The 23,677-nt window shown below is 38.2% G+C and overlaps 1 protein-coding gene across 1 annotated transcript in view; it reads right to left on the bottom strand.

Moving 5' to 3' along the window:
• Positions 1–23,677, bottom strand: part of RABEP1 (rabaptin, RAB GTPase binding effector protein 1) — a 97,123-nt gene that overhangs the window by 6,701 nt on the left and 66,745 nt on the right. The window contains exons 8-13 of the mRNA XM_029213256.1: positions 22,347–22,478; positions 17,041–17,508; positions 15,681–15,785; positions 13,777–13,893; positions 8,289–8,387; positions 4,527–4,667 (exon numbers count right to left, since the gene is read on the bottom strand). Of these exons, the coding sequence (XP_029069089.1) occupies positions 4,527–4,667; positions 8,289–8,387; positions 13,777–13,893; positions 15,681–15,785; positions 17,041–17,508; positions 22,347–22,478 (1,062 nt within the window). The remainder of the gene's footprint in view (positions 1–4,526; positions 4,668–8,288; positions 8,388–13,776; positions 13,894–15,680; positions 15,786–17,040; positions 17,509–22,346; positions 22,479–23,677) is intronic.

The raw sequence follows: 23,677 nt of genomic DNA, 5'->3' as shown, positions 1-23,677 counted from the left end.
TGAACACCTACCACAAAAGCAAAGTACTGTTAGGCCAGAGCCAGGTATGGCAAAGAGAGGCTTTCTAAGGTGATCAGCTGTTTTTCTGTAATAAATTCAGTTTAAATCTTATTTTATTTTTTCCCTAAATTGTTGTTGTCTTCTTTTAAAATTCCTCCTCCACCCACCCCCGCAAATATCCTCCCAATTATATCCTAAAGCAACTCTAAAGTAAAAACTGGGATTCTTAGATAACTACCAAATGTATATATAAATTAAAGAACAGCAGGGGAAAAAAAGGCAGTTTTTCTTGAAAAACTGTATCAAGAAAAATTTCATAAGATTTATTACAGAATCAAGGTTTACAGGCTAGACTGGTTATAACCTTCAAGGATTCGTGGAATTTTTTTTAAATCTAGGTACAAAAAGTCCTTATAGAGCATGGAAGAGAGGAACCTTTCCTGCCAAGTGAAAAGTTTAACAGAGGTGGGAAGTGGTATGCTGACAGCAAAAATAGACAGGTCCCCAACACTTTCTCCTTGATGAGATCAGTCACCAGTTCAGAAAGGAGAGAGAGCTCTCCAGAGTGTCAGTAACCTGAGCTGAGACCACAAGCTGGGGGAGGGCAGGGAAAGGAGAGGGAGAGCAAGGAGCTAATGGCAGGGTAGGCAACGGAGCCTGTGTAAATGAGCAAATAAAAACAAAAACTAAGAGTCATGTTAAAATCTATATGGGAAAAAAAGAACGAGGTCCAAACAGTAGGGGTTGAATCTTCAGGGCAGGATTAGGAAAAACTGTTACTTACAAAACTATAAATCTCTGTAATGTCTGACTTTTAAAATTTTAACAATTATAAATTTCTTTTAAAAAAAAAGCAGAAGGATCTTACAGGAAATATATTTTCTATTTCGTTTTGAGAGTTGCTCTATGAAATCTCATCTTTGCCTATACTGTTTGTAGTGTTTACTTGGGTTTAGCCTAAGATGATATTTTTCATGATGTTGAAAGGTTTTAAAATGTATGAGGGACTTCCCTGGTGGTGCAGTGGTTAAGATCCGCCTGCCAATGCAGGGGACACAGGTTCGAGCCCTGGTCCAGGAAGATCCCACATGCCGCGGAGTAACTAAGCCCGTGCGCCACAACTACTGAGCCTGAGAGCTCTAGAGCCCGCAAGCCACAACTACTGAGCCCACGTGCCACAACTACTGAAGCCCGTGTGCCTAGAGCCCATGCTCCGCAACAAGAGAAGCCACCACAATAAGAAGACCATGCACCGCAACCAGGAGTAGCCCCCACTCGCCGCAACTAGAGAAAGCCCACGCACAGCAACAAAGACCCAACGCGGCCAAAGATAAATAAATTTATAAAAATAAAAAAATAAAACATATGACTATAAAGTCTGGAAAAAGTTAAGGAGATACTTATGAATGTCTCAGGAAACGTCTGGGTTTGCAGCCCTGATTCTCCCAACCACAAAAGAATGGAAGTGAGCAAATGCCATAAAAATTATCGGTAGACAGAAGGAGGCTGAGTGTGCTGTGCCCTAAGTGCTATATAGAAAAACAGATATCACAAGGAGCCAGCATGATGACCCCCTTCAAATATTTAATTTCTGGTGCACTCTCAATCTGGTCCTACAAGAATAATACAGACCTTCGTTTTGGCAAAGGATTCTTAGATATGACACTGAAAGCATGAGCAACAGAAGAAAAAAATAAACTGGACTTTATCAAAATTTAAAACTTTTGTGCTTCAAAGGACACCATCAAGAAAATGAAAAAGAAAAAAAAAATGAAAAAGACAATCCACAGAATGGGAGAAAATATCTGTAAATCATCTACCTGATAAGGGACTTGTATCTAGTATAAAGAACTCTTATAACTCAAAGAAATAAAAAGCAAATAACCCAATTTAAGAGTAAGCAGGGCTTCCCTGGTGGCACAGTGGTTGAGAGTCCGCCTGCTGATGCAGGGGACATGAGTTCGTGCCCCGGTCCGGGAAGATCCCACATGCCACGGAGCGGCTGGGCCCGTGAGCCATGGCCACTGAGCCTGCGCTTCCGGAGCCTGTGCTCCGCAGTGGGAGAGGCCACAACAGTGAGAGGCCCGCGTACCGCAAAAAAAAAATAAAATAGTAAGCAAAGGATCTGAATAGACGTTTCTCCAAGGAAGATATAAAAATGGCCAATAAACACATGAAAAGATGCTCAATATCATTAACCATTAGGGAGATGCGAATCAAGACTACAATAAGATACCATTTCACACCCACCGGGATAGCTATAATCACAATGTGAGATAACAATGAGTGTTAGTGAGGATGTGGAGAAATCCTCAAATGATAAAACCCAGCAAGTCCACTCCTAGGTTTCTACCCAAGAGAAATGAAAACATATGTCCACACCAAAACCTATACATGAATGTTTATAGCAACATTATTCATAGTCCAAAGTGGAAACAACCCAAATATCTATCAACAGACAAATGGATAAACAAAATATCCATATAGTGGAGTATAATTTTTTGGTCATAAAAATCAAAGAAGTACTTATACATGGTATGACATGGATGAACATTGAAAACACTAAGATATGTGAAAGAAGCCAGACACAAAAGACCACAAATTGTATGATTCCATTCATAGGAAAGAAAGACAGGACAACCTATACACAGAAAGATTAGTAGTTGCTTAAGCCTTGGGGAGGAAGGGCTGAATAAAAGGTAAGGGATTTGTCTTTGAGGTGATGAAAATACTGTGGTGAGGGCTACACATCTGAGAATATATTAAAAACCACTGAATTGTACACTTTAAATGGCTAAATTATTTGGTATGTGAATTACATCCCAATAAAGCCTGTATGTATGTATGTATGTATTTGTTTGTTTGCTTGCCACGTCACGTGGCTTGCAGGGGTCTTAGTTCCCTGACCAGGGATTGAACCTGAGCCCTCAGCAGTGAAAGTACAGAGTCCTAACCACTGGACCGCCAGGGAATCTTTTTTTCTTCATCTTTATTGGAGTATAATTGCTTTACACTGTTGTGTTAGTTTCTGCTATACAACAAAGTGAAGTCAGCTCTATGTATATACATATATTCCCATATCCCCACCCTCCTGAGCCTCCCTCCCACCCTCCCTATCCCACCCCTCTAGGTCGTCACAAAGCATGGAGCTGATCTCCTTATGCTTCCCACTAGCCATCCATTCTACATTTGGTAGTGTATATATGTCAGTGCTAATCTCTCACTTTGTCCCAGCTTCCCCTTCCCACCGTGTCCTCAAGTCCGTTCTCTACATCTGTGTCTTTATTCCTGCCCTGCCACTAGGTTCATCAGTACCATTTTTTTGGATTCCATATATATGCGTTAGCATACAGTATTTGTTTTTCTCTTTCTGACTTACTTCACTCAAACTGAAGTATAGCTGATTTACAATATTGTGTTAATATATGCTGTACAGCAAAGTGACTCAGTGATACATACATAAACATACATTCTTTTCCATTATGGTTAATCTCAAGATACTGAATATAGTTCCCTGTGCTATACAGTAGGTCCTTGTTGTTTATCCATTCTATATGCAATAGTTTGCATCTACTAACCCCAAACTCCCAGTCCATCCCTCCGCCACCCTCCCTCCCCCTTGGCAACCACAATTCTGTTCCCTATGTCTGTGAGTCTGTTTCATAAATTTGTGTCATATTTAGATTCCATATATAAGTGATATCATACGGAATTTCTCTTTCTGACTTAACTTCACTGAGTATGATAATCTCTAGTTGCATCCATGTTGCTGCAAATGGCATTATTTTGTTCTTTTTTATGGCTGAGTAGTATTCCATTGTATATTATGTACCACACCTTCTTTATCCATTCATCTTTTTTGGGGGGCGGGGCTGCATTGGGTCTTCGTTGCTGCACACAGGCTTTCTCTAGTTGTGGTGAGTGGGGGCTACTCTTCGTCGTGGTGCGTGGTCTTCTCATTGCGGTGGCTTCTCTTGTTGTGGAGCACGGGCTTTAGGCATGCGGGCTTCAGTAGTTGTGGTGCACAGGCTTCAGTAGTTGTGGCACGCAGGCTCAGTAGTTGTGGCACATGGGCTCAGGTGGTCCACGGCATGCAGGTTTTCCCAGACTGGGGATTGAACCCACGTTCCCTGCATTGGCAGGCGGATTCTTACCACTGCACCACCAGAGAAGCCCCCAATCATCAGCTGAGGGACATCTGGGTTGTCTCCATGTCTTGGCTATTATGAATAGTGCTGCTATGAACATAGGGGTGCATGTATCTTTCTGAATTATAGTTTTGTCTGGATATATGCCCAGGAGTGGGACTGCTGGATCATAAGGCAACTCTATTTAGTTTTCTGGGGAACCTCCATATTGTTTTCCATAGTGACTGCACCAACTTACATTCCCAACAATGTAGGAGGGTTCCCTTTTCTCCACACCCTCTCCAGCATTTGTTATTTGTAGACTTTTTAAAAAAGAATTTGTAGCCATTTCAGAAAATGTACTTGTTTACATTTTTGATCTTACAGAAAATAAGTTACCTCTATAGTGTCTGGGAGAATGAAGTCTTCTGCTTGTTGTAATGACACATGCAAGCTATGCTTTCCCTGAAGACTGTCATTGTCTTTCTGTAACCTCACCAGCTCTTCTGAAACCTGTTCCCGTGACTGCATCAGCACTGCCTAAAATAGAAAAAGATACTAATCACAGCCAGAAAGGTAAATCCTATCTGCTGATAACTGCACCAGAGAAAAACAAAGGCCAAATGAAATAAGGGCTGAGGATGGACAGTACATGATAAAGCTCTGTAAGACTTAAAAAAAGCAGCTCAGAGATTTATTGGTTTACAGCCCTTATATATATTCAGGGGGACAGGAAATGAAGCAAGTATCTGAGCTTATTCTCCACTGTTTCTACCAACAGCTTAAAAGTGATGAATTTCTTCCCCCATATCCCTAGGACCCGCATCTCTAGCTCAATGGAAGAGGTGGACGTAATCAAGACTTATATCAAAAAAAGTGTGTACTCCAAGACAACTCCCATTTCCTCACAGCATGCGTTCCACAGGAGGCAGGGATAAACAAAAAGCAGTATCTTCATCTTTCATTACATATACATATGTTCAAGCTCAGGATCACTATGAATGGCCCAAGGACCCCAAATATTAGACGCCATCAAGAGGTTTTATGCTTAGGAAATGCAGGAGATTTGAGCTGCTCATTCTTAAAATGGAACACGTTCCTTCTTCCACTTGCTGATGTTTACAACAATTTTAGGTATTTCATATGAATTTATATCAATATAAAAGTCCAGCTAATTTGAGTATAAGATAAAATTCTGCAAAAGTATTTCTGCTAATTTTTACTACTAACCATTGAACATATACATAAGTGTAGATTACTCCACATCCAACATTTGTTCAGCAGCTACTACTCTACACTAGGCGATTTGCTGCCCATGGAGAATACAGGGATAAAAGATAGACTTTGCCCTAGAGAAGCACATGGTACAGTGGAGGGAAAGATAAGTAAACCAAAAATTACCCAACCATACTACGAGTGCTGTAACAGACAATGGGTACAGCAATGATAAAAGGACAAAGGGTACCTAATTAGTGGAGAGGGTTCAAGAACATTTCCCACAAAAGGTGACTGCTGCATCCTGAAGGACAAATAGACTGCTGGTAGGCAGGCAAGGTCATGCATAAGTTTTGGTTAATTCTACTGGCTCTTATTTATTTCAGACCAGAATCAATTGTTGCTTTATGCTCACTTTCAACCCATTTACAACAAAATATTAGCATCCCGCTACGTTTTGGATATAAAAGAAGGGAAAGAAGAATATGTTTATATTTGTTTATTTTTGTAAAGAGAAAAACAAGGATAAACCAAAAATAAATTTAAATGATCATGTATAGGAGTTGGTGGGAACAGGGTGAAAGGGACAGGGAATGGAATTGAAACTTCTGAGTGTTTATATACTTTTATAGTTCTGACTTATGAACAATGTTGCACGTTCAAAAAACAAAAAAGTCAATCAAAAAAGAAGAAAATCCAAAAATGTAATACATAGCTCCATTTGTTTCTGTTTGTATCAAATTGATAACACAACCACAGAGAGAAAAATCATTTCAAGTAAATTTTGAACACAGCACCCAGACTGTAAACCTTTACCTGGCATAACATTCTAAGGGTAAAAAGAACTACGGGTGTCTCTTGGTATCCGCAGAGGACTGGTTCCAAGACACACTCCCATACCAAAAACTGAGATGCTCAAGTCACTTCCAGTCAGCCCTCTGTATCCATAGATGTGGAAACCGTGGATATGGAGGGCCAACAAAGAAATGCTGAACTTCACTTAGTAAGTTTGCTGTTGGCAGCAATATTAATGTAGTCATTCTAAAACGGCTGTGATCGCCTTAACCAAGTGATCAAACTTAACATCACCAACAATGGAACCACCCATCATAACATGCCTCTTGTTATGAACTTTGCATTGAATCATTTCATCCATGTAGTATTCTTGCCAAAATGTCTAACTTGAACCATGTGGAAATAATCAGACAAATGCATTCTACAAGGCAAATGGTCTGGACGCTTCAAAAATGTTAATGTCATAAAAGCCAAAAACAAAAAGTGGGTGACTGTTCTAGATTAAAGGAGACTAAAAGTGACATGACAACAAAATACAATACGTGATCCTTGACTAGTTCCTTGATCAAAAAGTAAAACCTCCACTAAAAAGCAATCAAGGACTTTCAGGGTCAATGGTTACATTTTAAGCATATAATAACAGTATTGTGATTATGCAGAAAAACTTCTTTGTTGTTAGGACATACATACTGAAATATTTAGGAGTGTCATTATGTCTACAACTTATTTCCAAATGGCTCAGAAAAATAAACAAATACATATGTAATATAACATACACATATGAAAGAGAGAGACTGAGAAACAATTGCAAGCAGTAAAAATGTGGCAAAACCTAAGTGAAGATTTTATGAATGTTCACTCCATAAACAACTCTAAGTTTGAAATTTTTCAAAATAAATAGTTCGGGGGAAATATTAAGATCCCAGCCACTACCATAGCTACTCTTCTTTGAAGGGGCCTAAGAAATTGAGTTTATCTTTCTCAGTGTAAGAACATTTAAAGGCAATTTCAAGAAAATGGTAAGATATTAAAGTTCACAAGACCTCAACCTTAATTTCAAGAAAATGGTAAGATATTAAAGTTCACAAGGCCTCAACCTTAATTTCAACAATTCTTCAATGTCACCTGCAATATGTTCATTTTAAGTGGAATCAACTTGAAAAATGTTTGCAAAAGCAGGTGAGTTTTAAAAGATGAGAAGGAAGATGAGAGGGGACGGGGATTGTAAGGAGGCTAAACACTATGAAACTTTGTCAGCATTTAACAGTGTCCTTGAGATCAACAATTATTATTTCATATTCTCTAATTAATGAAAAGATATGAAACTCTCTCTGGTCATTGATTAGAGTGAGATGTTTCTCAATAGACCAGGGCTAGTATTTAGGGATCAGCTCAAAGGCCATTCAGATACTGACCCAATGCCAATCAAAAACAAACCATTACCATACAACTTGGAGTTTGTTTTTCTGTCAACCCTGCAAGAGCTGGACAAGAGGCAACTCTGTAGGATCACCCCAGCAGGACCAACTCTGCTATAGTTTATGAAGGGCCATCAGATGCAGGGTTCCAACTTTGAGAAAAAGGAAGAGCAAGGCAAGTGGAGCCTGACAGCTGAGGAAGAGGCCCAAAGCTGGAGAACAATTCTGCAGAGGTTCCAGGCAGCTCTTATTAAGAAGCTCTCTGTTCCTATTCCTCTCAAAATTGACAGCCTTCTGGAAGTTTTCCAGTGCCACAGCAGTTATGGTACATGTTTTATCATAAACCCTATGAAATTACTGAGGTGGTTTTAAATATATTAGCTGTCCAGGAAAAGCACAGTGACTGCTCAAAAGCTGTACCTCCTATGGCTTTGAGAGATTTCAACTTTTAGCTTGTATTTAGAGCTAAAAATTAAATGCTGATCCATAGTTTATTTTATTTAGGTTTCTCAAATCAAAGAAAAATTAAGTTAAAGGTGATCATTTTTTTGGTCAAGAGGTAGGTTTAAAAAGAGAATAATGTCTTTACATAATCTTGTCCATTACTAACATTCTATAGGCTCTGGAGAACATAATGGTAACCACTTTGGCCAGGAAGATAAAGTCACATCAAAGATTATTTCAAGATAGAATATATTTAACATAGTTAATGTTTATTTAAATGTTAACTTACCATCTGTTCCTGAACATCCCTCTTTGCCTGGGAAAACCCCTGTTGTAACTCTTCAAGTAAGATCTCAGATGCTTGGGCTCTTAGGACAAGTGCAGAGATCTTGAAAGAAAAAACAAATTCATACACAGAGAATTTAGTTAGGAATCCGGTTATTCTGAAACTAACTCTTCCATCTCCTGCTTATTTAATGTCCGGAACTGATTTTATTAGTTCATCAAACCCCACTCATCTATCATTCAACAGATATGTGTGCATCTACTGTGTACAAAGCCTCAGCCTTTCAGATGACACAAAGCAGTACCCAAAGTCCCCAGGGGTCATACGCTGCCATACATGAACAACAGCATTATATGTGTCTCTAGACATAGATACTAATCCATGTGACACAGTTATAAATATTATTCTTAAAGGAGCTAATTAAAATCAATAAAAATTTTGAAACTCTGTCCACAAAAAAACCCCAGTTTAAAGGATAAATGAATCTTCCCTGAACTAGCTGCAGTATTCTAAGGTGGTTTACTTAAGAGCAAAAGACACATGATAAACTCTCTTGAATTAGTTTTAGTGTTCCTGACGAGGGGTTTATGTGAAAGTTGATGACTCATACATAAGAGTTATAAAATAAATCAAAATAAATTTGTTTAGACATTTAAAAAATGATTATTGTCAGAATTTTGTTTCCAGTAGTGGCAGAATAGGTGATGTGAACCAACCTTCCTGCCAATTAAGAAAACCAGACAAAAATATGAAAGACACCTACATGAAGGCATGGGAGAACAAGGCAAAAAAGAATCACAGAGCCAAGGACCAGAATGAAGACACATGGAGAACTGGGTGCAGCATCTGGAACAGCTCTTCTCCAGAAGCATGTGCCAACTCCAAAAGAAGCAGAGGCAGCACTGAGAAGCTGAGCAGAGCGTCTGAAAACCCCAGCACAGGGTGGCAAAAGTTAAGAGTCCAAGACCCAATACACAAAGGGATCCCTGGTAAACACCCTGCACTTTGGACTGGGTCTCCAAAGGGACACACCCTATAGTAAGGGAAGAAGTTAAAATAATCCAACCTTCACAGCTTCATATAATCTCAATTCCCATAAATGAATTAAGGTGATCCAGGATTGTTAGTACAACTAGTTGCCTGCCTCTCATAAGAAAAATGGCTTTATTTCAACAATTTTCACATATAATGTCTAGTACCTCAAGTTAAGAATGCACAAGGAAAGACTATGATAGGGACTTCCCTGGTGGCGCAGTGTCGAAGAAGCCACCTGCCAATGCAGGGGACACAGGTTTGAGCCCTGGTCTGGGAAGGTCCCACATGCCGCGAAGCAACTAAGCTCATGTGCCACAATTACTGAGCGTGTGCTCTAGAGCCTGCAAGCCACACTACTGTAGCCCGTGCTCCACAACAAGAAGCCACCGCAATGAGAAGCCTGCGCACCACAACAAAGAGTAGCCCCCACCTGCTGCAACTAGAGAAAGCCCGTGCCCAGCAACGAAGACCCAACACAGCCAAAAATTAATTAAAAATAAATAAAAGACTATGATAAAAAAACAAAAGGAAATGATAAAAAACAAAACAGATAACAAAAAGAGAGCTACAATGAATCCAGATATGTTATTAGAAGCAGACTTTAAAATAACTGTATTTGATCTGTTCAGAAATTTAGAACCACCAGAGAAATGGAAACGATGAAAAATAACCAAATGGAAATAAACTAAAAAAATCAATTATCCAAATTAAAAATACAATGGATGAGTTTAACAGATTAGACCTATTTGAAGAGAAAATTAGTGATGTGAAGATAATAAACAAAGACAAAAATGATGGGAAATACAGAAGAGAGATTAAAGAAGCCATGCAGATGCAATGCGAACATCTAACATACACAAATATTTGAAGAAGTAACAGCCAATGGAAATAGCTGGTAGAGCTAAAAATATACCTGTGCAAAAACTCAAAAATTCCGTAATTTCACTACTATGTATACTCGAGAGAAATAAGTCCACATGTCCACTAAAAGACATGTACAAGAATGTTAAAAAAATGTATTCATTCACAATATCCAAAAACCAGACACAATCCAAATATCTCTCAACTGTAGAATGGATAAATGAATTATGGTATACTCATGTTATAGAATATACACAGCATTAAAATCTAACTACTGAGACACAGAACAATATGGATAAGTCTCACAGACATAATGACCCAACAGACCAGATGCAAAAGGCTACATACTATATGATTCCATTTATATGAAGTCCAGCAACAAGCAATTCTAAAACATAGTGTGAACAGCTGGAATACTGGCTACCTCTAAGGACAGGCAGGTGGGGTGTTTACTTATTAGTAAAGAGCGTGAGCGTATCACAAATGTTCAGTATCTTGATGCAGATGATGATTTATTACCCTAGTAAAATTTTTCACACATTAAAATTCACCAAATTGTACACTTGAGATTTATGCACTTTGTGTTTATCTCAAAACAAATTTTTAAAGAGACATATGGCTGAGAATATTCCAATCACGATATAAGACATTAACTCGGAGATCCAAGAAACCCTGTGAACTCCAAACAGCAGAAATATAAAGAAAGACGCACCTAGGTATATAGCACAGTAAAACTGTTAATAACAAAAGCCAAAACGGACATCTTTACAACAGCCACGGAAAAAATAACATTTCACCTTCAAAGGAACAACAATAAGACTTACAGCTGACTTCTCATCAGAAACATGGAAGCCAGAAGCAATGGAATAAGAACTTCAAAGTGCTGAAAGAAAATATCATAAATACTCAGAATTCTATACCTGACCACAGAGTATCCTTTTTGAATGAAGGTGGAAAGAAAAAGATATGTCTAATAAACAAAAATATGAGAGAACGGAGACTTTTGGCACTGTCCAAGATGGACTAAGCCCACCAAGGCCATTCTCTCCCCTTATTACAACTAAAATCTCTGGAAAAAATACAAAAAGCAACTACCTGAGGACTCTAAAACATAAGCAAAAGCAGACAGTTTAGGGAGGGAAATCAAAACGGGAAGAAACAATTCATACTGCAGTTTACTACTTATTTGGGGTTTTTTTTCCTATTTTCTGCCAGCATGAATCTGAGAGCTGCCCCAGTTGTGAAGCCACAACAGATGCAGCAGCACAGGACAAACAACTGTTTTTCTGATCACAGGGCCACGACAGGGTCCCCATGAGCTGACAAGTAGAGTGGTACTGAGAGAAAAGAGCTAGAAAAAGGATCCCCTAATTCTGTGCATGAACCAGCACAAGTCTCACACTGACCCCTAAGCTATATACATACATGGACACATCCAAAGGAGCACTGCAAAGGCTTTTAAAAATGAACTGACATTAGAACTACCACTACAGAAGGCAAGACAGAACTTATGAACGAACCTAATCAGGTTAACAGAACTGAGAGTCTCACAATAAAATATTCATAATCTCCAAGATCAATCTAAAAGTACTTGACATAGAAAGAATCAGGAAAATGTGGCCAATTCTCAAGAGGAAAGAAAATCAACACATGCCAACCCCATGATGACCTAGGTTAGACTTACCAAAGACTTTAAAGTAGCTATTGTAACTATGCTCCCTGGTGTAAAGGTAAATACTGTTGAAACGAATGAAAACATAGTTCTCAGCAGAGAAAAACTTTTATAGTTTTTAGAAACTATATGTTTCTAAACTGTAAAGTTTCTAACTTTATGTTTCATTTAAAGAAACAAATGAAAAATTTACTATAAATTACAGCACAGAATCTGGCACAAAAATAGGCAAATAGACTAATCAAATAAAAGAGTCCTCAAACTGACCCACACATGTACATTCACTTGATAGTTAACAAAGATGATCTTGCAGAGCAGTGAGAAAAAGGTGACCTTTTCACTAAATGGTACAGGAGCTGACTCTCCATATGAAAAAATAAAAATTTACCCATATCTACAGCTTATACATAAAAGTCAGTTCTAGATGGATTTTAGATATAAATGTGAGTGGCTATAAACAATGAAGCTTCTACAAAATACATGAAAATATCTTCATATAACCCCAGGGTAAGAAAATATTCTTCTAAAAACCAGGATAAAAATCACTCATCATAAAGAAAAGATCAATAAATTTGACTACATTAAAATTAAGAACTTCTGTTCATCAAAAGACACCATTAAAATAATGAAAATCTAAGGTACTGAGTAGAAGACATTTGGGACACATCACCAAAAGGCTCTAATAAGATTATATAAAGAACTCCTATCAGAAAAGTAAGTGGGGAAAAAAAAAGACAACCCAATAAAATATCAAGCATAAGACTTGAAAAGTAATTTCAAACACACAAACAAGCACACACACACACACACACACACACACACACACACACACACACACACAATGATATCCCAATGGCTAACAGACATGAAAAATGCTAAATAACCTCAATGGTCGTAAGAGAAATACAAACTAAGCCACCATGAAATGCCATTACACACCCACCAGAATGGCTATAATTAAAATAACACAAAATGAAGTCTGTCGAGACTGCGGACCCACAGGAATTCTTCTCATACATTGCTGGGGAGAGTATAAATTCATACAACCACTTTCTGGCACTATTATCTCCAAAAGTTGACATACATTTTGAACATTTTGACCCAGGCATTCCACTCCTAAGCACATACCCAGCAGCAACATGTGCAACAAGCCCTATACAGAAATTTCAAAGTAGAGTTATTCATAATATCCCACAACTGAAAACAACCCAAATGCTCATAACATTAAGATGGATAAATTATATCCATACAATGGTATGAGTATACAACAATGAAAATAACAACTACCACACACATTTGTGAGTAGGAACCTCACAATGTTGAATGGAGGAAGACAAACACAATGAATGACTGTGTCATTCATTGAATTCGGACTATATGATTCATTTGTTAAAATAAGAAAGCAGACAAAGCTAATCTAATGGTGTTCGATGTTAGGACTGTAATTACCTCTAGGGAGGAAGTAGTAAGTGGAGGGGGAAAGTGAGGGCTTCTGGGGTACTAGCTAATTTTCTATTACTCGATCTTGGTGGTTACACAGATGTTAGTTCAGATGTGTTTGGTACATCTGTATACGGTCACGTTTTTTCCTATGCATGGTATTTTTCAAAAAGTCAAAAAGAAGATAACTAGCATCTTTCTTGTCAGCAGGTTTCTTGTGCAGCAGAAAAACCTAATAAAAATCAAAGGGGAAAAGAGAACCAGAGCCTCCTGATATTTACTAACGAGTTATTGCAGAAGTTACTTTCCTTAAATCTGTAAAACAGACACCAGAGAAAGATCAGTTTGAGATATTCTTATCTGAGGGAAAACAGAACTGCCAGATCTTCAGGGCAAGAAAGAAACCTTACTAGGTTTTCAAAACGCTTTTATTTAAACAACTCAGTCATCTCCCAGGGGCCACATTCTAAAACCCTCACTTACCTGGTGACTTGAATCTTCAGTGCTCTGCTTTATGAAGTCTTCCAGCTCCTGTTTATCTCTCATTGTCTTCTCTAACTGGTCATTTGCTTGCCTTAGCATCACCTGTAGCTTTTTCACCTATGCAATTTTAAACGTCAATTAGAAGGAAGTACCAGAATTTTCATAAATTTTTAAAAAAATCCCTACCTCCAGAAAATTTTTTTAAACCTAATCTTTTTTCCTGAGAAACAAATTTGTCAATTTGGGAAAAAATTGGGATGAATTACCTCATTCGACAACTATACTGTGCTTTACAGTTAACAAAACATTTTCAATGTCCATTATCTCATCTGAAAATATCTGCTTTTCCTCCTGGGTCTTCTAGGCTAGGGCACTGCCCTCCCTGACTCTATCTTCTGCTGCCAATCTATAATCCACTCTAACACAATAAATATTTCTAAAATGAAAGTCAAATCATATTATTTCCCTACTTAAAATCCTTAAATGCCTCCCAAAGTCTTCAGGGTAAAATTTAAATCCCTTCAGTCATCACACCCCTCCCTCCATGATCTCATCATGGCCTTCCCTTTGTAGCTTCCTCTCCCACTATTTTCCCCCCACTCTCTCCTTCTCTCTCTCTCACACACAACCCCCCCTTATGCCCAGCCACATAAACTATTCATACTTCCTAGAACACACAATTTTCCTTCATAACTGTTCCTTTGTATACATTTCCTCTCCTTGAACACCCTTTCTCCACTTCTTTTCCTAATTAATTTTTACTCTAGCTCTAAAACAAACTTAGATGAACTGTTACCTTCCCTAGTTAACAGCCCATAGTTAATTTAGATGCCTCTGCTCATCCTCTAGTTCTACTTGTACATGTACAGGAACAAACCATATTCAACTGATGGCTTGGATTGCAACACTGAAAGCTCCCTATGGGCAGTACGGTGTTCTCTCTGTATCTGAATACTCAGAACCCAGCGAAGGGCCTGCACAGATGAAGCAAGAGTAAAATGTCTATTGACACGACTATGGAATCCAAGATACCCCATTCCTATACCACACTATCAGAGACCAACTACTGATATAGAGGCTTCACAAACAGCTTTAGAAATTTACCTCTAAGCCATCTAAAAAATAAAGCATATATGGAGAAAATTAATGCCAAAGGCATCTGAAAATTAATTAAACCATCATTCTAACCTGCTTAAGCTTATTTTGAAGACTAGGGTAACACTCTCCATAATAACCAAAGAACAATTTGGAAATATAAGAAAAAAGTTATTTTTTCCTTACATATACTTTCACAAGTTTACTCTCATGAAGTTCTACATCATTTCCTAAATGTTAGCAGGGAACCCATTATTAGGCACTGTATTTGGAAAGGTACTTGTCAGTTTCAGCATACCTAATCTACCAAATCTTAATTTCTGTGACCCTGCAAATTAAACTTACTTCAACAAATTTATGACAAGAATTAGGCAATAAGCAATGAAGAGTATAAATACTGATTAATGTAATATCCAATTAAGTTTTATCCAATTAGAAGCAACAGTCAACCCAACCCCTTATCTCCCTAAATCTCTGTATCATAAAGCACTTTCCATGTGCACGCATTCCTGACAATAACACTTCTAGGCCTTGGGCAGAAGGAACAGGTTGGGAGAGGAGATATGCCAGCTGAGCTGACCTGTGTGGTATTGGGCAAGCTAATGAAGCAAAGACACACAAAAGCAAAAATTCTATAGTGTGCTCCCACTGGAAATGTAACTGACATTGCACGTACCAGATTATTTCAGACTTAACAAGATGAATATACTTCATAAAGCAAATTGGGAGAGGTGAAGGGCAATTAATTCAACACCTCCAATGAAAACTACAACAGCTCACCAATTTCGCACACCCCAAAAGAAACTCACCTGGTCTCTTGTTTCAGCCTCTTGAATCTGAATTCCTTGTAACTGTTTTTCATAATTGGAACACATATCACAACGTCTACCAAGTTTATTTCCAGCATTATGTACCTGAAGGGCACCAAAATTACCTCTTATCAGGCAGAACAAAACAAGTCTACATCACATACTTGAGGAACATGTGCAGTCTTACCTATGTTACTCAAAGTAGAAAATGGAGTAAACAATTTATTCAGGGACTTATGGCAAGTAGTTACAATAGAGAGCTGGATTCTAAAAAATCATAAGTCCAATATAAGTATGACAGGAAAACAAGGGACACAACTTTATCATCAAGAGGCTAAGGGCCACAAAACACCGCATTTGAGGGAAACACAAGGAAAGCAAAAGGTACTACACCATGGCACTCACAATTTAAATCAATACTACCCAACAAGGGAGGGGATGGGGAAGGGTGGAGTGCAAATTAACCATTTCACCAGCTCCAAGCACAAAGGAGGTATGAAACAATTAAATAGCACCTTCCCAAACGTTCTGCATGAGACCAAGGAGAACAGTTTCTTTCAGGCTTAATAAGCTGTACCACTTGCTAATCAACAGCTTCTTTAAAGAGAAGTAGCCCTGAGTAAAAGAAAGCACTGGAAGTCATGAAACCTGTATCCTAACCCAGGTTTTGCTACTAAGTCGAAGGGGAAACTTGAGCAACTCATTTGACCTTTCTGAGCCAGATAAGTTGGAGAAAATCATGCCCTGATTGTCTCATTATTATCAAGAAGCTCAAAGAGAAAAGGTCTGTGAAAAGGCTTTGTAATCTGTAAAGCACTATGCAAATACATATTTAAGTTTTTATCTCCTAATCCTACTTCTGAGTTTGCAAATATTATTAGGGGGAAAATTAACCTCATTAAAGGTTGCCTTCCCTTCTCTCCCATATTTTCCACCCCCTCCTTAAACTCATTCTAAGCATCAACTGCTGAAAAGTATTTGTACTTTAGACCTCAAGGAAAGACGAAAGAATATGCATCTTGGAATACACTGAGATTACAGAAAACTGCAAGGAAACCAAATTCGGGCTACACAAAGTTAGCTATGCTATTCAAGCAGATCGCTCCAACTTAAGAGATGTGACTTCAGGTGGAGAAGTTCACACTTAACACAATCAGCTAGTCAGTTCCCTTCTCTGTCATAATCACCAGGAACAGCCAAAGCAGACAATGATAAGGGTCAGACAATATAGGTTAACACTCATTTGCTGGCAACAAGTGCGAGCACTGACTCCAGGGACCATCTCTTGAATGAACAATAAATCCAGAGCTACCCAGTATCCCTCAAAGTGAGCAGAGGAGAAGCCAGGAAGATAACTCACCTCTTTCTGCAGGAGATTCCATTCTGTCTCACTGACTAAGCGGTAACCACTGGGAGACACATAAGCACTTTCCATACCCTGTGTGACACTAGACAGGAGGGATGCTGTTTCTTCTTGTTCTGGTGTCATCGCCTTGATTGCTCTTTCCTGATCTTTGGTTAACATAAACCCACTTGGCATTTGCAGTGACCCAAGGGAGGCGGTATCAAAGTTCTCAGTCACCGAATCTGCTCCTACTAACGGTCCAAAATCTGATTCGTCCAGGTTCCCAGCAGATTTTGCTTTGTAGTTATAGCCTAAAGCTTTGGATTGCAGTGAGCCTGAGGTTCCCAAGCTGTCTGTAGACTGTGCTCTCCTGAGTCCATCTTTAAACATGTCATTGTCTGATTTACTGAATGGATCCCCGGATGGCAACAGTAAGTCTGCATCTAAAGAATGGACTGAACCATGGGTGCTATCTAAATGCTCCTGAAATGTGAAAATACATTGCCAGTTAGACAATTCCTGATATTTTCAAAGAGAAAAACTACCATATTTTATAAAGTATTTTGCCACACGTTACACATGACAATCTTTAGTGTGCTGCCTTCATATATTCATTGAACAAACATTTATTGAGTGTCTTCTATATCCTGGGCACTAAACCAAGCACTCAGGATACAAATGTGAACAATCTCTTTCAAAATGCTTAGTTTCATGAAAAAAATAAACAAGTGAACCAAGTAAACAGGCTATTAGAATATCATATTCAATAAAATGACAGACTACAGCTATGTACTGAATGCTCTGGGAGCTCAAGGAGAGGAATTCAGCCCAGACATAAAAATCAGGGAAGGTCTCCTGAAATTCAGTATTGGGTATATGGAACACGAGGTGCCTGCTGTATATCCAAGTAGAGACGTCCACCCAATAGAGGGACAAAGAAGTCTTTAGATAGAGACTTGGGAGTAACCACTATACAGTAATAATTAAAGCCACGGCAGCAAATCAGAACACTTAGGATGAGTCTGTAGGATATGAAGAAAGCCAAGGGCAAGGCCCTGAGAAACATCAATTTTGTCCATTTTGGGGACGGACAGAGGAAGGAGTACCCAGAACAGAAGGGAAATGAGGATAATGTTGTACGCTAGAAACTAAGTTTCAAGCAAGGTGTAATCAACATGTTAAATAAGGCTGCATCAAGTGAAAGAAGCCAGATGCAAACGGTCACACACTGTACGATTCCATCTCTATGAAATATCCAGAATAAGTAAATCCACAGGGACCAAAAACAAATTAGTGATTGCCAGAGGTTAAAGGGAAAGGAGAGTAGGGAGTGACTCCTTAGTGATATAAGGGGTCTCGTCTCTTTTGGGGGCAATGACAATCTTCTGAAACTAGACAGGTAATGGTTGCACAACATTGTAAATGTACTAAAGGCCATTGAATTGCACATTTTAAATGGTTAATTTTTTGCTATGTGAATTCCATTTCAATTTTTTTTTTTAATGTGGTGCAGCACACTCCCAAAGTCAAAAAAGCACACCAGTACCATTCTAGCACAGTTTGTAGGAAAATCAGAAAGCAAGGAAAATGTAGCAAGTTTTTCTTGAAACTAAATTTATTCAATTTAAAGAACTGGCTTTTATTTTAAGATACTATCCTTTCTACGTTTTGTTGTTAAATGCCCTTCTTTTTATGAACTGGAAAAGACTAAAATACAGATTATTTTTCAATGTTTTAAAAATATCCTTACTTGGTATAATAAAAAGTTGACAACTTTTATGTTAATTCCTCCATTTACTTCTTTTTAAAGTTTTTTTTTAAGGTTTTTTAATCTGTGAAATTCCGATGGCTGAGGAACACAAATCTAGTATATACTGAGCTAGCTATGGCAAAGGTCCCAAATAAGCACCCTAATAAAAATTGGAGAGAGAGCATTCTGTTAGCTTATAAAGGAACACGACATCTAATGCTATCATATATTAACACAATGCTACTGTGACACCAAAGAAGGAAGGGGATAGGGGCAAGAAAGTTGTGAGGGCCATTTAAAAAACACCAGACTACCATGCTGATAACAATACTTATAAGGAACATATACTTGTAGGGGTATGTAAACTGTTACACTGTTTCTGAAAGATGATTCAACAATATGTTTGCTTATGCTCTTAAACTCAGCAGTTCTCTTCCCAAGAACTTACATGAAGGGAGTAATCAGATAAGTCCATGACTTTTATACAAAGAAGAATTACATATAATAGCATTATGGCATTACTAATAATGAAAATTTTTTTACTAGTGAAAAATGAAACAATTGACTATCTGTTAGTGTGTTAATCATGCTTATTTTCTATATTTTATGATATTTTTGACCTTTTGAAGGCCCTGCTGGCTGAGGAGAGACTGCCTCTTCCAAACTAGCTAATTCCTAGAAATAATAAACAACTTACCTATGAATATGTCTTTCACATCTAAATCAGCCAATCTCAAGTCGATACTCCCAACCAACTCCTTTATCTAACTCTTACACACCAAGCCAGTATTTCCCCTGCTCTAAATCAACCCAGGGCCAGGTACCAGAAAACTGAAGATAGACTCTATGCCCCAAAGCCCACTGGATTTATTCAAACTAGCCAGTCCTATGCTATTTACCCTGCCCTACCTTTCCCTCAAAACTCCCAATAATGGCTATGGTCCATGCTTTCCCCTTGCTCCTGCTTTTACTTCATGACCAACTCTGGTGCTTCTCCATGTGACTCTGCACAGTGTACCATGACTCTCATTGCTAGAGGGACTGTAACATTAAACTTTTTGTTCAATGGCATTAACCTCTCTATGTCACCACTTGGTCACCTTTATAAATTAAAACCTGGGCACAAATCAATTTGCAGGAGACTAAGGAATTTTATGGTACATTTACATGCTGAAATACTGTTAGTCATTAAATATCATTGTGGGGGAAAACACTTACTGATGTGCCAAAACCTTTAAAGACAGATTTAAGTGGGGAAAAAAATGTACATAAAACATCATGTACAGTTACAATCTGTATTATGTTTAAAAAGTACAAATAGAAACACACATATGTTACCTTTGGAAATGGAAAAAGAGGGAAAGGAGAGGTACATACCAAAATGTTAGTGGTGGTATCTCTGGCTAGTAGAATTTATTAGTTATTTTTATTTTGTATGACTTTCTGTACTTTCCAAATTTTCCATAATGAATACATATTACTTTTGTGGTGAGAAAAACATATTCTAAGCATTTAGGTTAAAGAAGATATAGGGTCCTACAAATTTTAAGTGGCTTTAGCAATATATCTAAGTCTCCAAAGCATTCCATATTAACTTTAAATCAACAGGCTAAAGTAAACTGTCACTGCCTCTCAATACAAAACAAGTACATTCAACATTCAAACCGCAAAACGTCAGATCTGAAAGGCTATATTTCAATGTCAGAAAATGTTATGCACAATATACAGTATAAATCTGTTAAAACACTATTAAAAAATTTTAAGTGCTTCACTGTAAATCACAACAAATTTCCTTTTCCTGTTTTCCTGCTAAAATATTTTTTTTTTAAGTTTGAAACTTTGCCAAACATTCCTGGACACAGGACTGCATGATGCAGAAACCACATAATATTTGGCAGTATGCAAAAATTGAGACATTCTCTTGGAAGTCTATTTAAAAAAAAAGACAAAGCAGAATCAGGGCAAGGTTCTCAGTGTATGAGCCAAGAGAAAGAATGTACAAAAACAATTACATCATACTTTTCAGTGTCCACTAGGATTTTTTTAAAGCATTTTTTCAATATCAAATAATCCATAAACATGGAAATATGAGCCACCAGCAAGTAGATTTTACATGGCTCAGCGTAAATCTGCAAACTAAACAGAAACATAATACCTTTGAAAGTGAGAAAAGACCCTTATCCAATTTACCTGAAACTGGTTCACCAGGCAGGGAAAGGAGGTAGTGGTGGGGGAGTAAGTATGAATCTCTAAACAGCAGGGACAGTATAAACAATGCATATGAGCATGGACAGCTAGTAGAAACGTCTGGCTGTGATGAAGTGGAGAGTATGCTAAGCCTGGAAGGGTCAATTCAACTCCAAAGGCCCTTGTATGGCAAGCTGGGGAACTTAGTTTCTACCCTAAAGTCAATTAACAGAAGCATTTCCTTCCCTGAAGAAGAGATATCAGCTTGAGTCTTGAAGGATGAATAGAAGAATTCCAGAACTCAGAAAGGCAGAGGGAGGTAAGCATTCCAGGTAAAGGAACCAATGTGCAAGGCAGAGAGTATAGCACAACAAGAGGAGCAATGTGACTAAAAGAGAGTGCATATTATGAAGGGTCTTGACTGTCTGAGTGAGGAAGTTGCACTTAATTATGTAGGTAATGGGAGTGAATGGTGGTTCTGACTAGGGGAGTAGCCTGACTATAGCTGCACTTAAGAAAAATAAATCTGACAGTAATGCTGAGGGTACAATGGAATGGGACAGGCTGAAGACAGAAAATGTAATGAGGAGGCCCTTGCCACATGTGGGTGAGAGGCGATGAGGCCATAGGAACACCACTTTACACTTTCCACCTCCAGGTCTCTCTACTCTGCCCATTCCCAATACCTGAAACGTTCTACCCTACTCCATCACAATCTGCCAAACCCCACACACTCCTCTCAGGGCTTAAGATCTAATACCTGATAATACTCAAATACAGGCCATAGAGAATTAAGTGTTTCAATACTTTAGATAAAATCTCTTTTAAACAAAAGCTCAAAGTATTAGAAACATTTATTCATATCAAAAAAGATTTTGCAGGGCTTCCCTGGTGGCGCAGTGGTTGAGAGTCCACCTGCCGATGCAGGGGAGACGGGTTGGTGCCCCGGTCCGGGAAGATCCCACATGCCGCTCCGCGGCTGGGCCCGTGAGCCATGGCCGCTGAGCCTGCGCGTCCGGAGCCTGTGCTCCACAATGGGAGAGGCCACAGCAGTGAGAGGCCCGCGTACAGGGGAAAAAAAAAAAAAAAAAAAAAAAGATTTTACAGATATTATTTAAATTTTCTTCTAACGTTTTAATTTTGGAACCGCTAGAAAAAAGAACGTCTAATTGTTTCGCAGACCATGAGAGAAACTGCGTGTTTCAAATTGTACTACCTATAATACTGTAAAAACAGTTGAAAATAAAGTATTATCACTTTATCTAATTTTCAGCTAGTAGCTACTACCCACTTCCCATATGAACAATGTAACTAACTGATGTATGAGAAGCTAAAAATGGTTAACACTGTGTATATGATGATTTTAATTACAGATTCATTATACCTCCTCGTTTGATAACTGGGCTGAAGATTCTTCATGAGTTAAAGCACACACTACTGGTATTTTTACTTCTTCCTCAACATTTGTTTTTTTATGATCCTTTCTCTTACTAAGTCTTTGTTGTTCATCTTCCTCCTAAAAGTTAGGAAGAAAAAATACATATTACCCAGGTAATCTATACTTAATGATTCCCACAGTTCTTTAACCACTCAAAACAAATATACAAGTATACTACATGAAAGGCAAAACAAAAGAGAGCAAATCACCTACCTCTTCTTCAAGTGATTTGAGAAAGAAAATTTACATAGAATGTTCCTTCGGCTTATTATGTAAAACAAATAGGAAAAAGTTACAGCATTACACATCCATTTGAAACATGTACAAACTTATATGAAATACCAATGAATGATTGAAGCTGATGTAATAATTCACTCAACAAAGATCAAAGATACCTTCAATGCCCCCCTGCAAAACACTCTAGTGGGGAGGGACAAATACACGATTACATCACTATATAAGCATGTACAAGGTTCTATAGGAGTGAAAACAAAGATTTCATCTGAGGGAGCTAGAAAGGGGGGCCGAAAGAAGGTAACACTTGAGCTGGGTCTTGAAGAATCAGTAAGATGAGTGCCAATTGTGTGAGAGGAGACAAGCAAGGGTTCCAGGGAGAAAAGAAGTATGTAAAAGGGAGAGGGGCAAGGAAGAGCAGGCATGTGGGGAATACTGAATAATCTCATGTGACTAAAAAGAGGGCAGGCACATGAGTAGTGAGGTACATGGAGAAGGAGGTGGTGATTAAGTGCTTAGACTCTGGAATCAGAGATTAGTCAACCCTCAGATAAGCCATTAGTCCCTATCTCATATGGGAACTTTTGTTGTGTGTTTTTCTGTTTTGAGAACCACATGAGATAAAGCTTTACATATAAAGCCTTAGCACAACGCTGGCGCATAGGCCTTAAATGACCAGTTCTGGAATTTAGACTATTCTAATGGGAAGCAGGAAAAGCATGATTGTATCTGTACTTTAGAATCTAAATCCTCAAGTTGACTGTGTCTACACACAAGATGAATGAATCAATTAAGAGAAAAGAAATTTAAAAAGGAAGAAACTTCTGAAAAACAAAATCTAAGTTACACAAGATAATTTAAAATATTTCTTACAGGACCTACAAAAGCTTCTACACAGCTATCCTAGGGAAATATTTGTACACATACACAACACAGTATAGGATATTAGCTGCAAAACTATTTGAAATGACAAAAAAAAAAGAAGAAACCATCTAGATGCCCACTATAAAGAGAAGGATTAAATCAAATATAGTACATCCATG

The sequence above is a fragment of the Monodon monoceros genome, unplaced genomic scaffold (genome assembly GCF_005190385.1).
Source record: "Monodon monoceros isolate NGI ecotype Baffin Bay Population unplaced genomic scaffold, NGI_Narwhal_1 Super_Scaffold_9, whole genome shotgun sequence".
Classification (NCBI taxonomy): Eukaryota; Metazoa; Chordata; class Mammalia; order Artiodactyla; family Monodontidae; genus Monodon; species Monodon monoceros.
This window is presented reverse-complemented; position numbering and strand designations above follow the sequence as displayed.